Genomic DNA, 18,760 nt, shown 5'->3' on the forward strand with positions numbered 1-18,760 from the left:
ATAAGGCTGGACAAGCTCAGGCTGATTAAAACCACGAGTTAGAATTTGTCTCCCCCTCCCAGGCCCTGCCCAGTTGGCAGCTCCTAGCAGGCTGGGAGGCCCCACCCCACCCCCACCCCAGGGGTCCATTGAAGAAGACCATCTGGGCCTGGGATGCTGATGTGATTTTCCCTACTTCTCCTTTTTTTTCATTTGCCTCCTCCACCCACTTCTAAAGCAGCTGATTGCTCTGGTTCCTTTTCATGTTAAGCAAAAGAGAAGACAGATCTTGAAACCTGAGCTGGGGACTGGAGGGCACTGACCGAGAGTAACCCCGTCTGGCTCAGCTCAGCTCAGCGAAGGGCTTTCCTCCTCCACCTTCCTGAGCTGCCCTCCCTCCTCTCCTTTCCTCCTTCTTTCCCAGCATCCCCCCAGCTCCTCCACCCCTCTCCTCCCTCTCCTCCCTCCTCCCACCTTCCTTGTCCTCTATGCTCAGAGAAATGAAGGAACACTGAATGGCTGGGAAAGCAGGACCTCACCCCCACCCCGCGTCACACCCCTCCACCTGCACGTGCAAGTGTGTTCCTCAGCTTGGTCCCAGAGGCCTGGACCTGGGTCCCAGAGGTCCCAGCTGGTTCCTCGGCTTGGTCCCAGAGGCCTAGATGTGTGGCAAGAAGCTGAGGTTCTGCCTCGTTTCTTCCAGCCCACAAACACAAAATTCACCTGTTTCTTGTTCTTTTTCCTTTCCTTTGCCCCACTTTACAGTGCACACAGCGAAGCTCTTGGCTAATTGATAGGCCACTGTTTGCTCCTCCAGGCAAAACCACGGAGGCTGAGCTCAGCAGATCAAAGTATTTTTGTCTGTATTGAAGAGACTGTGGTGGGAGAGCTCTCTTGACCTTCTGCTGGATAGTGACTTTCTCTTCTGCTGGCAGCAGTAGCCCAGCTCCACATCCTGTGACAGAGGTCATACCTTCCAGTTACCCGAGCGAACACTTGGAGCAAGTCAGCTTTTTCCCCTGAAAGAGCACGTTCACGTTCTTGATCTTTGGTTTGCACAACAACCTGTGAATGTTGTTAGCCCCATTTTTGTTTTGTTTTGTTTTTGTTTTTTGAGACAGAGTGTCACTCTTGTTGCCCAGGCTGGACTGCAATGGTGCGATCTCGGCTCACTGCAACCTCTGCCTCCAAGCAATTCTCCTGCCTCAGCCTCCTGAGTAGCTGGGATTACAGGCATGTGCCACCACACCTGGCTAATTTTGTATTTTTAGTAGAGACGGGGTTTCTTCATGTTGGTCAGGCTGGTCTCGAACTCCCAACCTCAGTTGATCCACCCGTCTCGGCCTCACAAAGTGCTATATTAGCCCCATTTTATACCCAAGGAAACTGAGGCTTAGGGAGATTTAAATAGGGGGAAAAGTAAGCTTCATGATTACATAGTCAGGAAATGGCAGAGCTGACTCTTGAATTCAGACCCTGTGATGCTGTATCCAGTGCTGATTTTGTTTTGCCCTGTGTTCCTTTCCATGTCAGGTAAGAAGACCTCAGAGATCATCTTCTCCAACCCACACATTTTACTGATTATAAAATCCAGGTCCGCATTAACTCATTGGCCAAAGTTAAATGGCTAAATGACTCTCCTGTTCAGGAAGTATTCCCTGTCTTGTGTGGAATGATTGGTCTTTCGTCCAGGTCATCTTCCACCTATATCCGTCCTTGCAGTGACTGGCGGATACGATCATTCATGGTGATTCCCTGTAAAATACTAGATTGATTTATTCTTTCATAAAGTTATGAGTAGACAAGTCAGTCAGCTTCAACCTTTCCTTTACCTTATAGATAGTATCAGCAGAAAGAACTCAATAATTCTGTCTTAGGAACTCAGCTAGGCAATATGTATTATAATACACAGATATACACACATGTGCATACCTTAGATTACAAATTCAACATCTCAACTTAGCTGCCAAAGCCACTTCTGTGTCCTGTCTGTTCTGAATATGCTTTAAGGTTAAATCAGCCATGAATCTGCTCAGATCAGTCATTCCTGAAAATGATGATGATATTAGCCATCCTTTACCGGGCACCTTACTCAATGTCCGGCATTATACTAGGTCTGCAGGTACATCTTCTCATTTAACACCTAGCTCAGTCCAATGAGGTGGATGTCATCTCCATTTTATCATTTAATCAACTCAGCCTTCCTCTCTCCTGTTCCCCACTCTGCTTCTAGCTGCCACTCACCTGACTCTCCTCTTGACCTGGGCTGTCACGGCTGAGTGGGTTTAGCAGAACTCTTGTGTCCTCTTTACCTGGTTTGTTTCAAGTTCATGTGTCCTGCTTCATCTTTTCCCCAACTTGCTGCAAGGTGAATTTACTTCTCTGCAATTGGCAATTCCCCAGATCACATCAGGTCATTAATTTATTCACTCATTTGTATTCATTCATTCATTCATTCATTCATTAGTTCATCCCTCCATCTATTCATTCGTTCATCCAATTTACTGAGTGCCTCCTCTGTGCCAGGCACTGCTGGCTTTGGAATTACAAACCCTGGCCCTCAAGGAATTTCTGTTCTTCTGGGAGCAGGATATTTACATGGGTGACTGCAGCTTGATCTGTGTGGTACTAGTGGGAAACATAGGATGTTGGGCACAAAAGAGTCACAAAACACCGGGCACGGTGGCTCATGCCTCTAATCCTAGCACTTTGGCAGGCCAAGGTGAGTGGATCACCTGAGGTCAGGAGTTCAAGACCAGCCTGGCCAACATGGCAAAACCCCAACTCTACTAAAAATACAAAAAGGAAAAATAGCTGGGCATGATGGCGGGTGCCTGTAATCCCAACTACTCGGGAGGCTGAGGCAGGAGAATTGCTTGAACCTGGGGCTTTGGAGGTTGCAGTGAGCCAAGAGCGGGCCACTTCACTCCAGCCTGGGTGAAAGGGGGAAACTCTTCTCAAAAAAAAAAAAAAAAAAAAAAGTCACAATAAAGGGCTGGCCACCTAACCCAGCTTGAGGGTGGGAAGGCCAAGGCAGGCTTCCTGGAGGAGGTGACTCATGGGCCATGTCATGAGGATGGGGTAAAAGGAGAAGGTATGTTTCAGACATCTGGCTTTCTTGATATTCTTGGCTTTCCACCCATTTTCCTGCCAGCAACATAGGGGAGAAGACTGAGACCAGCAGATACAAAGCCACTGTACTCTGTCCTCACCCTCTCCTTTTTACTCCCCTTCCTACTACCCAAATCTGAGGTTTTGAGAAATCTCTTCTCTAATCATCTGCTTGTTCATTCATTTGTTGAGAATCTACTATGTGCATAACATTATGACTCCCCTTCCTACTACCCAAATCTGAGGTTTTGAGAAATCTCTTCTCTAATCATCTGCTTGTTCATTCATTTGTTGAGAATCTACTATGTGCATAACATTATGACCACAAAATGTCCTGGTCGTTGTCATCGTGAGAGGTCTTACCCCTTCCTCTCCAGCTGCTTCCAGGGATTTTTGACTCTGTCCTTTTCCAGAACTTGGCTCCAGTCTGGTTGCTCGCCATGAAGCACTTACAGATAAACCTCATCGTGGGCCAGTGCTTCCATTTACTGTCTCCTTTTGGCTTTCTTATCCTTCTTTCTGCCTTCTTGAATTGATTTGCCTCTTTATCTCCCCTTTCAGCCTTGAAAGTTCCTCGAAGGCAGGGACTGTGTCCCCATCTTTTCTATAAATGGCGTTGTTGTACAGTGGTAAAGTTGAGTGAAAATACCTTTTTGGTAATCACAAATTATTACCATATATTGAGCACCTACCATGATATCTCTGGTCTTCATATCTTTGAAATGTGGATACTGTTACCTTCACTTAATTGCTAAGAAAATTTGTGCTCAGGGAGGTAAAGTCACTTTCTCACAATCACACAGCTATTTTTTTTTTTGTTTTTTGTTGTTGTTGTTTTTTTTTTTTTTTTTTGAGACGGAGTCTCGCTCTGTCGCTCAGGCTGGAGTGCAGTGGCGCAATCTCGGCTCACTGCAAGCTCCGCCCCCCGGGTTCACGCCATTCTCCTGCCTCAGCCTCTCCTACTAGCTGGGACTACAGGCGCCCGCCACCACGCCCGGCAAATTTTTTTTTGTATTTTTAGTAGAGACGGGGTTTCACCGTGGTCTCGATCTCCTGACCTCGTGATCTGCCCGCCTCGGCCCACAGCTATTTTACAGGAGAGTGCAGTATCAAATTTAGGTTTTTCTGGTCCCAAACCCTGATGTTTCCCCCACACCATTGTTTCTCAGACTTGGCTGGAATCAACTGAGAAATTTTATTAAATTCTTTTTTTTTTGGAGACAGAGTCTTGCTCTGTCACCCAGGCTGGAGTGCAGTGGTGCCATCTCTGCTCAGTGCAACCACTGCCTCCCAGGTTCAAGTGATCCTCCTGCTTCAGCCTCCCAAGTAGCTGGGATTACAGGCACCCACCACCACACTCAGCTAATTTTGGTATGTTTAGTAGAGACGGGGTTTCACCAGGCTGATCTCAAACTCCTGACCTCAAGTGATCTGCCCACCTCGGGCCTGCCAAAGTGCTGGGATTACAGGCATGAGCCACCGCACCCAGCGAAGTTTTATTAAATTCTGATGCCTGGGTCTTACCCTAGCAGTTCTCATTAGTTGCTCCATGGTGTGGCCCAGGCTTTGGGATTTTTGTGAAGCCCCCAGCTGAGTCTAACGGGCAGTCATGTTTGAGAACCAGTATACTACACCATGTTGCCTTCCTGTTTTCACACAGGTTGGTGCTAGTGTGTGAGTCTAAGCCTACACGGGTGGATATCCACGTGATCAGGCTGTAAGTTCTTTGTAGCCGAGGATCTTTGGCCCTCCCTGCTGCTTCCCCACCCAGCGAACCTACCACACCATGCACGTGCACAGCCAAGGGTTGTTGACTGTTTAATCAGCCTCTGGGTTCTTATGTCTCATCCGGGGGATTCACTGATAGGAGGTTGGAGCTTGATCACATCCAGATGTTCTCATCTTCAGAGTCTGTTGACATAGCAGAAGTCTTATAAACATGCTGAGCACACACTGGTCTGGAGAGTGTAGCAGGATGACCTAGGCCCATTGCAAGGGTGGCCTGGGTCACCCTCCCACACTTCTGCCACCCTGCTTGGGAAGGAGGGAGCTGTTTTGAAGTTCCCTGGTGCAATATGATGTATTGCTGTGGCTCTGCTCAGGAGAAATCTATGGCCTGCCTGGTCAGTGAGGGTTAGCTAATACATGTATTCTGTTTCTGTTGAGGTTTCACGGAGGCCTTTTTTGACCCTTCATTTGATAGGTAAGGCATTGGAGGCACAACTACATGAAATGACCCGACAAATAAACGGATATAGAACCCAGGTTTCTGACTCCCAGGGTGGTGCTTTTTCCATGGTTGTACAATGATTAGTGTCTGCCTTTTCACACCAGTCCTCAACTGAAGCTAGCAGCTTACACCTTCCTTCCTGTTTCTCCTAAGAACAGAAAGTGACCCTGGATGTCGCTTTCTGTTCCTGGGAAGGCAGTTCTAGTGGTTAGAAGTCCTTTTCACTCCTGGGGTGTGGCCTGGGGATGGTCCTGACATCCCTGGGCTCTTCCTGGACCTGATCAGCTAAAAGGAAATCTCCTATGGTGGTACTCAGATACTTTTGGAACCTTGTCAGCCCTAGTCTCATCTCCTAGTATTTAGTATTCAGCTACCCTTCACTGGGCAGTAATTCTGTGCCAGGCCTGATCTGGGCACTGGTGGTACTAAGAACACATATTCCCTATCCTGTAAGCATAGTCTGGTGGAGACAGCATGCAAGTAAAACAATGTTCCTGAAACTGTGGTTCCACACCTCCCTCCCCCAACATTAAAAATGCAAAGCTTGCTTATTCAAATATAGATTTGTAGGCTCTGCACTCTAGACCCAGTATTTCGGAATCTCTGAGGATTGGGCCCAAGAAGCTGCGTTTTAGCCTGCTCCCTAAATGAAGCTTAGGTGCTCTGAGGTTTGACAACTGCAGTAGAGAGCCTGATGCTGACAGTGTAGAGTCATATGTGATGGGAAGCGTCAGGTAGGTAGCAGTTTGCAGGAGCACTGATTCTGAGGGACACTAACTGGGCCTAAGAACAGCTACTGGCTGTCATGAGGAATAACTAGGAGCTAGCCACAGAGGGGTAGCAGTGAATCATTTCTCTAGCGATGTAAATCTTGCTCAATTTATTCTGTCTATGTAACTCAATATTACTGAAGTTTGCCTAAAGCAGAATACACCTGGATCATGCAGCATTGATGAGACACTGGCTGGGCTGTCAGGCCCTCCTGCTACTTTATCTCTGCATGTGACCCTCTTAGCTCCGCGGATTAACTCCTGTCCTCATTAAGCCTCACACTGTAGCCCCATTTTCAGATCAAACCTGTTTCTCTTCTGGTAAATGATTTCAGTTTGCAAAGTTTGCCCTCTAGAGGTTGCTTAGTGCCTGGCCCCGTGTGCTCAGTTCATGTGGTCCTGATGAGCTGGTTTTATCTTTATTACAAAGAAGTTAGGCTGTTAGGAGAGTGGGTTGGAAGGAGAAGAGGTAGACAGTCAAATGAAATGAGTCAGGGAAAACTATACTGTTTCAGAGTCATAGGGCTCCTACCAAGTATCTGGTCAGAAACCTCTCATTTTGGAGATCAAGAAACTGAGGTTCAGAAAGATGATATGAGGTGCGCAGTGATGCCACCAGACACAGCCTCCAACTCTAGAGACTGAAATTCTGGATTCTTAGTGCTGCTTTTTCTGTTTTGTTGCACTGGATTGAAGCCTTTTCTAACCGTACCCAGAGGTCCTATTATTTAGAGAGATTCTGTATGAAATCCTTTAGCAATCAAATCATTTAATAGGGCTGATGGTTTAAATATATGTTTATGTGTTTTCCTAAAGCCTGGCAGACCTGGGTTTTAGAGCTTTGTATCACATGTTTTATGTTTGGAATGAAAATGAGACCATGTCTGTGAAGGCACTTTGATACGCGTAATGCACTCTGCCAGTGTTTGTCAAAACATGGTCCCCAGGTCAGCAGCATCAGCATCAGCATCACCTGTAAGTCATTCTCCAGTCGCATCCCAGGCCCGCTGTATCAGAAACTCTAGGGGTGGGGTGGGGCCCAGCAGTCTGCATTTTAACAAGCTCTCCAGGTGATTCTGATGCATACTTAAGTTTGAGAACCATTGCTTGCTTTGCATTAAATAGGAGATTAGTCTCTGCAGCTTGTGGGAATAAGGCTTTAAATCTCTCCAATTTTAGCTCTGTGAGACGGCACTGGGGAGACGGGAATGAACGGACTAGCGTCACAAAGCTCAGGTGGGATGGGTGAGATCATTTCAAAGGTTTGACTTCTTGCTTGAAAAGCAAAGAAAGGCCGGACGCAGTGGCTCACGCCTGTAATGTCAGCACTTTGGGAGGCCGAGGCACGTTGGATCACAAGGTCAGGAGTTTGAGACCAGCCTGCCCATCATGGTGAAACCCTGTCTGTGCTAAAGATTAAAAAAAAAAAAAAAAAAATTAGCCAGGCATGGTGGTGCATACCTGCAATCCCAGCTACTCAGGAGGCTGAGGCAGGAGAATCTCTTGAACCCCGGAGGTGGGGGTTGCAGAGAGCTGAGATTGCACCATTGCACTCCAACCTGGGCGACAGAGTGAGACTCTGTCTCAAAAAAAAAAAAAAAAGGAAAGACTGTGTGTGTGTGTGTGTGTGTGTGTGTGTGTGTAACAGCACCATCACAATGAGTTGAGGAGCACATGCTGAGTGTGGCTCAACATGTTACCAGAAAGCAATATTTTCATGCCTCTCCTGATAGGGCGATGCTCCCCTATCTCATTCCTGTGTGTGTTTAGCCAGGCAACTGTTGATCATCAATATTAAGATACGTTTCTCCACTGTCCCATTGTGCCCACTTTTTTTTTTTTTTTTGGAGTTACTTACTAAATAAAAATAAAACACTGTTTCTCAATAGACTTGAAGCTTCAAGATTTCCTGGTGGACAATGAAACCTTCTCTGGGTTCCTGTATCACAACCTGTCTCTCCCAAAGTCTACTGTGGACAAGATGCTGAGGGCTGATGTCATTCTCCACAAGGTAAGCTGATGCCTCCAGCTTCCTCATTGGGGCTGATGGCAATTACGTTGTGCAGCTACTGGAAAGAAATGAATAAACCCTTGTCCTTGTAATGGTGGTGAAGGGGAGGGAGATAGTTTGAATACAGCTTCACTTAATTTTACTTTCCTATTCAGGCAGGAATTGCCAAACCATCAGGAGTGGAATATGCAACCTGGCGTCATGGGCCAGCTGGTTAAAATAAAACTGATTTCTGGCTTGTCACTTGGCATTTGTGATGACTTCCTCCTACAAGGGATACATTTTGAGTTGAGTTAAACTTAAAAAATATTCACAGTTCTGAGACAATAGCCATGGTTAAGGGTTATTGATCTGGAGAAGCTCTGTCTAAAAATTGAAGACAGGAGACTTTAGACAAGGGTGTATTTGGAGACTTTTAAGAATTTTATAAAATCAGGGTTAGACGAAGTGGCACTGAGTTGAGAACTGTTGCTTGCTTTGCATTAAATAGATCAGTCCCTGCAGCTTGTGGGAATAAGGCTGTAAATCTCTCCAATTTTAGCTCTGTGAGATGGCATTGGGGAGACAGAAATGAACGGACTAGTGTCACAAAGCTCAGGTGGGATGGACGAGATCACTTCAAAGGTCTATAATCCCACACCTATAATCCCAGCACTTTGGGGGGCAGATCACTTGAGGTCAGGAGTTCGAGACCGGCCTGGCCAACATGGCAAAACCCGTCTCTACTAAAAATACGAAAATTAGCTCAGCATGGTGGCATGCGCCTGTAGTCCCAGCTACTCGTGAGGCTAAGACAGGAGAATCATTTGAACCTGGGAGGCAGAGGTTGCAGTGAGCCAAGATCGTGCTGCTGCACTCCAGCCTGGGTGACAGAGCGAGACTCCATCTCAAAAAAAAAAAAAAAAGAATTTTATAAAATCAGGAAATAATGTTAGTGTTCATGTTGAATTTTAACTTTCGAATCATAGAAAACTTCCTCTGGCATCATTATTAGACAGCTCATGTGCAGTGGATAGCACCAGACCCAGCTTGCATGGTTACTGATTTTTCAGAGACACTTTTCGAGCTTATTCTCTGGCAGAAACGGGAACTGCTTCCTCCCCTGTCTCATGTCTGTATACTAGCTTGTCTTTACAAGAAGCAGAAGTGGTGGAAATGTTTGTTCTTGAAAATAAGCTTTTTGCTTCACATGATCTAGAATTTTTAAAATTAGAAAAATGTGCTTACTGCTTGCCCTTCTGAAACTAGGAAAATATGCCTTGTGTTTACCAATTGTGCGGTTAGGAGATGGGCCAAAGGCATCAGGCTTTTGAAAGTAGTTGCGTTTAGCATAATTTCCATTGCCCCCTGCCAATTTCATATCTGTCACATCTAATCAGTTTAAAATAAGGGGCATCCTAAGCATGGAGATGGTCATTGGAGTTTCCGCATTGTCAGTATTCTTTTTTTTGAGCATACAAGACATTTATTGAAAAATTCTTGGGATCAATACTTGTGTAAGGAAAGGAAAGGGAACAAAGCATGATTGGGCAGAGGCAGAAGATGACATCAACAAAGACCCTGTGTTGTCAGTATTATTATTTATTTTTTTTTGAGTTGGAGTCTTGCTCTGTCACCCAGGCTGGAGTGCAGTGGCATGATCTCAGCTCACTGCAGCCTCTGCCTCCCAGGTTCAAGCGATTCTCCTGCTTCAGCCTCCTGAGTAGCTGGGATTACAGGCATGCACCACCCCACCCGGCTAATTTTTGTATTTTTAGTAGAGACAGGGTTTCACCATGCTGGTTGGCCAGACTGGTCTTGAACTCCTGACCTCAGGTGATCCGTCCGCCTCGACCTTCCAAAGTGCTGGGATTACAGACATGAGCCACTGCACCCGGCCTGTTGTCAGTATTCTTAAACACAGATGCTAACTGTAGGCTGACAGCCTAGAAGCAAGGACCAGTTAAAGAAACAAGTAGAACTGAAGTGTGCTTGAGTATCTCTGGCAGTCAGCAAAAACTTAATGGGAATCATGGTAGGCCAAATGCTCTGCGGTATTTCAAAAGCTGCATGGGTTTTGAGAGGCTTTTGGTCCATCATTCACCTTAGGCTGTTCTACAAGCACATCAGCCTGCACCAATTTAAACTAACAGGGCAGTTAGTAATGGTGTAATAAAGAATCTGCATTGGTCATTCATTCAACAAATACTGGCTGTAATGTTTCAGCACTGTGGATGCAAAGTGAGCATGATAAACAGGCTCTTCTTTCAAAGCTTGTGGACCACGTATGAAGTAGAATAGTTTAGGCCCAAAAAGGCAATTAAGTAAAATATCACCAAGAAGAGGCTCTCTAGTGGGTTTGGTATAAAGAAAAGATAAGAATGACTTAGAATTGACCTATCGATGAGATGATAAGAGGCCTGGCTTTCTGGCACTCTGCTCTAGGGCAAATAAAATGAGAATTCCAAATTCTGAAATTGTTAGAACATAGTTCTGTGTCTTAGTTAAATATCTATACTTACAGATAAATAGCATAAATGCTTTCTCCCCATATTTCAGCCCAGTCCTACTTAAAGACAACATAAATTGCAAAATAGTGAGGATCTTGTTCCTCTAATAAAAGTGGTTCCAGGAATTCAGACTCTGGATTCCTGTTTGCCAAATCATGTGTCCCACTCTTAAGAAAACGAGTTGGACTCTGGATTTTTCTTTGCAAGAGGGACAAGAGTGTGGGAGATATTGAGTTAATGCAACTTGCAGGTTTTTAAGTGTCCTGTCATTGTGCCTTGTGCTTTGATACATTCTGAGGTTCAGTAAAGAGACCTGATGCATTGGACTGTTGCAGTGGTACCTGTTTTAATATGATTTTATTGATAGGAAGTTCTCCAAAAGACTTCAAGGACTCAGCTTACGATCTTCATAATCCTGTTGTGTTTGTCTTTCTTTGCATGAAATGCTTCCAGGTATTTTTGCAAGGCTACCAGTTACATTTGACGAGTCTGTGCAATGGATCAAAATCAGAAGAGATGATTCAACTTGGTGACCAAGAAGTTTCCGAGCTTTGTGGCCTCCCAAGGGAGAAACTGGCTGCAGCAGAGCGAGTACTTCGTTCCAACATGGACATCCTGAAGCCAATCCTGGTGAGTAGGCTTGCTCACTGGAGAAACTTCAAGCACTAATGCTTTCGGAATGTGAGGTTTTTCCTTGGACAACATGACTTGGTTTTGTAGAAAAGTACGGCTGGCTGGGAGTTTGTGATATAACTTAGTTCAGTGGTATTCTGAGTGTTCTTAGTGTTCTTTCAGACTTTTGGGCCATCTCCAAAGGGTGAATGGGAAGAATAAGCTGGGTGTGGCTGAGTTTAAGCCAAAAGTTTTTTGTGCTTATTTTAGTCAGAGAAGACCTGCTTTTTCATGTTTTTACTATTATAATACTAAGCAAGAGTTCATTTGAAAACAGAGTTCTTCATATTTAAAAAAAAAAGTCTTGAAACCATTGATGGGAAGATGGATATCTTTTTATGTTTAAAAACCCATCATAAAGATGACATTGTGGGCTGTCACGGTTGGAAGGCCTTGGAATTAGATGAGACCACACTAATTAGCTTATTTAGTAATAACATTGCAAAGAAAAATTCCGACAAAGTTTTTTCAGCGTAGGTATCAATAGTTCAGAGAAGCACTCTATGAGAATACCCATTCATTCTTAACCGAAAAATGCAGGTGAGCCCGAGCAGTTTGGTCATCAGAGTGTTTTATATAGTTCCAGAACAAATATGTCTCTAGGTGGTCTGAGAGCTCTGGTGAAATTCCTCTCCCTACCCCAAACGTCATCATTTAATATCCAGGATTCTGGTTTTCTACTCACCAGATAGATTCTCTTAAAACCAGGGAAAGATTCCTGGAGGAAGGATGTATCTGGAAAGAGATATTCCTTATTATAATAAAATGAAATTGTAATACTCTTGGATTTTGTGCCGCACGAATTCTTTATAGAGAATTGGTCCTCCCAGGGAATTAAGAATATTCAGTTTCTGGACCCTGTTCCCAGATCATACCCTAGAATGTGACCTTAGAAACACACTTCAGGATTCATACTTTTGATTGACCAACAAAAAGTTTTTGTATCGGCCAGGTGTGGTGGCTCATGCTTGTAACTCCACCACTTTCGGATGCCACAGTGGGCAGGTCACGTGAGGTCAGGAGTTCGAGACCAGCCTGGCCAACATGGTGAAACCCTGTAGTCCCAGCTACTCGGAGAGCTGAGCAGAGAATGGTGAACCGGGGCGGAGCTGCAGTGAGCGAGATCGCGCATGACTCCAGCTGGCGAAAGCAGACTCTGTCTCAAAAAAAAAAAAAAAAAAAAAACAAAACAAAAAATAGCTGGGCGTGATGGCAGGCATCTGTAATTCCAGCTACTCGGGAGGCTGAGGCAGGAGAATCGCTTGAGCCCAGGAGGTGGAGGTTGCAGTGAGGTGAGATCTGTCTCACTCTGTTGCCCAGGCTGGAGTGCAGTGGCGCGATCTCGACTCACTGCAACCTCCGCCTCCCAGGCTTAAGTGATTCTCATGCCTCAGCCTCTGAGTAGCTGAGACTACAGGCACCTGCCACCACGCCCAGCTATTTTTTGTATTTTTAGTAGACATAGGGTTTCACTATGTTGCCCAGCTGGTCTCGAACTCCTGAGCTCAAGTGATCTGCCCACCTTGGCCTCCCAAAGTGTTGGGATTAAAGGCATGAGTCACCGTGCCTGGTCCCATGTTATAATTTAAAGTAGGATATATTTCTCTACAGGGATCTTTGCAACCCTAAGTAACTGGCCTAAAAAGTTAGAGAAGCTGACTTGTGCAGACATTTGCAGCCTGTTGGTCTTTTTTATGCTGTGAATCATAGAGGGTCAAAGGTTATTATGAATGGTATAAGACTTTATTACAAAACCATGTTCTTGAACTGTTTTGAGCTGCTTCACTACATGACAGAAATGCTCACCCTTTCAGTTGGAATGATTGAAATTTTGGAAAAGATGGGTGTTTTTAGAAGACCTCATAATTTGTTCTGGTGCTGTGCCCATTCATTCCATTTCATTTCTGTTTACTCATTAAACACCTATTGTGTACACAACCCAGTAAAATCCCTTCACTCACATAATGCCTGAATTACACTCATAGTAGAATGACTGTTTAGCCCTCATCATCTGACAATTAACAGCTCAGGTTTCAACTTGACAGTATCTCTTTGGGAGGATTAGCAGCATGACAGAGTGCAGGGAAATGCACCTCCAGAACCATCAGCTACACTGAGTCCCATCCCGCTGTGATGTGGTTGTGCCTTGTGGATCCATTGGTTTATGACCAGGTGTTGATTAAGGTGGCTACTACCAGGTGCTTTCTGCATATCTCTTGGGTTTGTGGAGCACTCAGGTTCTGCTTCTGCCCCTCTGCTGTTACCAAGAGACCTCTCTTCAAAATGGGGCTCTTGAGTTAGAATAGAATGAGTGGTCAGGATTGTTTTGTGTCAAGATGATTTTTGAGGAAGTCTTTGGGATGAAATGATTTCCAAACATTTTGAAATGTGACTCTTACTTATTGAATTAAGCAGGGCTTTAACTGGAATGCTGGGACTGATACTTGATTTGCATTAAGCAACCTTTTTCTATTGCTGCTTGGTTGAAGTTTCAACATTTGTGATGGTAGATGGATGTGACATGTGATGACATTGCACATGGGCAGTTAACTGCGCCAAGAAGTGCAGCAGTAGCAGCAACCAGTTGCAAAGCCCAACATGATGGGGAGAGAAACTCTTCTTTCAATATGTGCTTCTGTACCAAAAGTGGAATTTCACGAGAAACATATTTTGAAACATTTCTCCTTCTTTTGTGTGTGTGTGTTTCCCTGTTTCCAGCCAAGGGTATTGTGAGTTTCTCCTGGGCCTCCTTCAGAATCTGGGTGCTCTGGAAAGCAGTGTTTTGGCAACATGGGGAAAGTGTGGCAGTGTGGGAGGGTCAGCTGGGTCTGGGTTTGAATATTGCATTTGAATATTTTACCAGCATTGATATCGGATAAATTATTTAGTCCCTGTAAGCCTCAGTTTTCTCTTCTTCTACGTACACATAATATATTTGACCCTTTGTTGTGATTATTGGTTATACATATGAAGAGCCTGGCGTGGGGCCTGGCATACAATAGGTGCTCAATAAATAGAAGTTGATAATTTAATTGACATGAGTAATAGAAATTATGTCCTTGAAAACAATTGCATCAAAATAGAAGTTTTCAGCCAGGCACAGTGGCTCACATCTGTTGTAATCCCAGCACGTTGCGGAGGCTGAGGCGGGTGAATCACTTGAGGCCAGGAGTTCAAGACCAGCCTGGCCAACGTGGTGAAACCCCCTCTCTACTAAAAATACACATATTTGCCAGGCAGGCGTGGTGGCGCACACCTGTAATCCCAGCTACTCAAGAGGCTGAGGCACAAGAATCGCTTGAACCCAGGAGGTGGAGGTTGCAGTGAGCTGAGATCGCTCCATTGCATTCCAGCCTGGGTGACAGAGTGAGACTCTGCCTCAAAAAAAAAAAAAAAAAAAAGATAGAAGTTTTCTTCTGTAGATCAATGTTAGAACTCATACCAAGCAAAGTGGTCCTGGCGAGTATTTCAGTGAAAAACTGCATTCTTGCTCAGATATCGTCAAGGCCTTCCACCCAAAGATTCTTATTTATGCCTCACTCCGTACCTTGTGTGAAAATTAATACTGGATGTCAGAACGCTGTTGTGTTTTTAAAGTTCCGTGGGGTTAAGAGCAGTTTCCATTAGGTGTTCTCTGCTTTTTACTTAAAAATCTTACTCATGCATTGAGCAATATTTATTGAGTTCTTATTATGTGTCAGGTATTTTCTAGGAGCTGGACTCAACTCAAAAGATATCCTTTTGATGAGAACAAAGGTGGGTGTATATATGAAATATTATCTGTGGGATAAATGCACTTAGTCATGAGGGAGGCTTGTTACGGAGTGCCCTCGTTGTATTTGTACTGTTGAGTTAACAACTTCTAGGAGGAGCTGAGGGCCACCTGGCAGGGGCTTCTTTTGTCTTGCTGCTCAGCAAGGTGTATTTTGCTATAGGGTGTGCTGGGCAGGTGAACTTTTCTTAATTTTCTCTTGGGTCTTTCCTAAAGCAGCATGTACCTTTCCCAGAGCGAGGACAGGGCCGCTCTCCTGTCTCACAGAAGCCTCCAATCTGTTTTGGACTGCAGGAAGGAGCCATAGTAGTGGACCAGCAAATTTTGGCCAGAGAGATTGATTTGCTTCTGATTTTACTTTTTTTTTTTATTGCCACTGTAACAAGTCACCAAATACTTAGCAGTTTATAACCACATACATTTATTATTTCACAAGGCCGGAAGTCAGGGTACAGCAGAGCTTACCTAGGTCTACTTCTTAGACTCTCACAGGGCTGATATCAAGCTGTTTGTGGGGCTGTGTTTTTTGGGGAGTGGGTGGGGCTCTGAAGATGAATCTGCTTTGGAGCTCTTCCAGGATATCAGCTGAATTCAGTCCCGTGCAGTTGTAGGACTGAAGTCCATTTCCTTGCTGGCTGTCAGCAGGGGCTGGTCTTTGCTCCTAAAGGTTGCCATCATTCCTTCTTATGCTTTTCGTGTGACCCCTCTCCCACAAGTGGGTTGAGCATCTCTCACACTTTAAATCTCTGACGCCTCCTGTCACATCTGTCTCCAGTCAGAGAAAGTTCTTTACTTTTAAGGGCTCAGGTGTTTAGTTTGGGCCCATTCGCATAATCCAGGATAATCTCCTTATTTTGAGGCTCGTAACTTTAATTACATCTACACAGTGCATTTGCCATGAAATGTACATACTCACAGACTCCAGGGTTAGGGTGTGGACATCTTTGCAGGGGATATTCTGTCTGCTACAGCTTTCTTGATTGGAAGGAATAGTTTATCATATATTTGAAGTGTTCCCTCAGTGCCTTTGGCTTTTATTGACCCCTCTTCAGCTCTCTGCTTTTTCTTGCCCATATTTGGAAAGTGACTCTAAAGCATAACAGCATTACCTATTAGGGTTTTTAATGTACAAACCAAACAGAGGAGACTTTGGGAGCAGAACATCTCTGAACAAGGTATGAGACATTCATTGAAAAAAATCCATCAAGTGTTTATGTCTGCTTTATACCAGCACTGTTCTAGGCACTGAAGTTCGACCACCAACAAGGCAGATGTGATGCACTTGGAGCTTTCATTCTGGTGGGCACTGAGATCCAGGCTGAAGGCTGAGTCTGGGAATTTGAGGAATTCTTTGTAGGTCCTGGGTCTACAGAGTGAGAGCTGTCCAGTTTCACTGATGACCTCTCGACCAGCTCCCTCACAGCAGTCTTTGCCAACACGGACACTGTGGGCTGTAGTGGGAGGAAAGTGGGGTTGAATGAGCTAGGTTTGGGCTCTATCCTTGACTCACCATTGCCTCAGTGATGTGAAAATAGTCTGATCCTTAAGGTTGGAAGTCCAGGCATGCAGATTTATCTCCATCTCAATAACGTGGGAAAAAAAAAGAAGTTGTTTTTATGGAATCAGTGGTTCCACAGAAACTGTCCACATGTCTTCCAGTGTGCCCAGCACATTGCCACCAAGTGGATCTTGGTTCATGAGAGAAAGAAGGTAAAGTGAGGGTGCCCTGAGGCTCCCAGAAGACAAGTAATGTCACAGCTGGGCTGTGTGTCGATTGAAGAAGCAGATGGATAAGGAGTGAACGAAGTCATCCTTGTCTTGAGGGGTCTTTATTTAGCTTCTTCTTGACTCTTAGACAAGGGCCCAGAATACGGTTGAGGCTCATTGTTACCTTCAGCCTCATGGCTTTTTAGGGTTAGATGCTTGCTTCAACTTGTTACATGCAGTCGTTAAAGCATCCCTGTGGGTTTTTGTAGGAGAGAACACTTGCTCTTCGTGTTCTCCTGTCTGGAACCTGGACATTGTTGGAAAGTATCAGATTTTGTTTGGCTTTGTGTGATTTTACTGCCCACCTGTTTACTTGCTTTCTCCCAGCAAGCAGCCACAATCCTCATGGGTTGGTAATTGGTGGAATGACACACTGTGTAGATTTACTCTTCAGACTCTATGTTCACCTAATTCTTATGGGAAAAGAAGAGCACTAGCTGGTAGGTATAGCAATGTATTAATATGACTGCTCAACTCCATTTATACAGACATTTTCACCTTAGTCATACTATTTCTTCATTGAAAGTTGTTGCCAGATCTAAGATATAGGTTTAATTTTTTCCTCTGAATTATGTGGTAGTAGATGTATTTAACTATGTTTAGAAACAGCAAAAAGTGAAGCGTTTGAATGCGTTAAACACATCTAATTTAAAAGTTAATATTTAGATTGTTGAATTATTTTTTAAAAGATTAGAATGTTCCTTAGAAATGTAGTTTTATAATTTCGTATTTCAATAAAAAATATTAAAATGTTTCCCAGAGGAAATCTTTACTGTCATAGAAATCACCAGAAAGAGATAGCGATTACTTCTGGGTGGTGATAGTCTTTGATTTGTGGTTTACTTGTTTTCAGTTTGAACTAAAACATACTAATCCCAGCCTAAGCTGGATTTTGCATATGGGCAAAGTGACGTAGAGATTTATGTCTACTTTATGAAGGTATTTAAAGGACATTTGAAATGTTTCAATGAACACATTGTAACATGCATTCCCAGGAGGAAAACAAAATCATGTATTGTGTTGAAAATACTGTTCCAATATATGTATACCCACGTCTCATTTTGTCATAGAATTCCTGAAAAATTTGGATGTAGATGAGATTTTTATAAGTTGAAAATATTTTCAGTTGCATTTTAATTGCACAGATGTGTTTTCTACTTCTATTTGGCCGTGACTGCTAATGCATTAGTAATATTATCTTCCAGTGTTCGTTTCATGTAGTGATAATGGATTAACAAATGCATTCATTCATTTAGCAAACATTTACTGAGCCCTAATCAGTGCTATGCTCTGGGCCAGGGAGGCAGTCATGTGCAAGGTCCAGCTCTCTCTGTTTCTGTCCTGGTTGGGGAATGGGTGGGACAGACCAGGAAAGGAGCAGCTGCTGTATGGAGCAGGAGATGCTCTGCTGGGTGTGATACAGGCCCTGATGGGGGCTCCTACTGTGGTCTTTCCAGTCAGGAAAGGAGCATCCTCTAAGTGGGGACCTAAAGAATGGATGTCAGCCAGGTAAAGAACAGGGAGTAGAGTGTTCCAAGTAGAGGACATAGTATATGCATCGGTTCAGAGAGGAGAGGGAAGAGAAGGTGGCATTTAGGGGAATTATACCTGATTGAGATAGTTCAGCATGGAGCACATATAGCTGTGGGGAGTTTGACGGGAGAAGGAATGATGAGATGTGATGCCTGCCGAGGGTGGGCAAAGGTCGGCTGAGGCAGGTCTTTCTTCACGAGCCATGTGAGGATATAGGGCCTCATTCTCAGAGTAAGGGGGGCCATTAAAGGCTCCACAGGCTGAGTGACTTGATGAGGTGAATACAAAACAGAGCGTTTCTGTGAATGTGAATGGCATTTGGAGCAGAACTCACATTAGTCCATCTCTCATCTGCTCATGTACTTCTCCCTTTCTTTTCGTTTTTCTTCTAGAAACACTTACTGGGAGTCTAATTGTTAAGTGCCC

General features: G+C 44.4%; 1 protein-coding gene across 3 annotated transcripts in view; it reads left to right on the plus strand.

Moving 5' to 3' along the window:
• ABCA1 (ATP binding cassette subfamily A member 1) overlaps positions 1–18,760 on the plus strand; it is a 147,369-nt gene that overhangs the window by 58,440 nt on the left and 70,169 nt on the right. For all 3 annotated transcript variants that reach the window (XM_030826599.1, XM_030826653.1, XM_030826715.1), the window contains 2 exons: positions 7,980–8,101; positions 11,044–11,220. In XM_030826599.1, the coding sequence (XP_030682459.1) occupies positions 7,980–8,101; positions 11,044–11,220 (299 nt within the window). The remainder of the gene's footprint in view (positions 1–7,979; positions 8,102–11,043; positions 11,221–18,760) is intronic.

This window comes from Nomascus leucogenys, chromosome 1a, assembly GCF_006542625.1.
Source record: "Nomascus leucogenys isolate Asia chromosome 1a, Asia_NLE_v1, whole genome shotgun sequence".
Classification (NCBI taxonomy): domain Eukaryota; kingdom Metazoa; phylum Chordata; class Mammalia; order Primates; family Hylobatidae; genus Nomascus; species Nomascus leucogenys.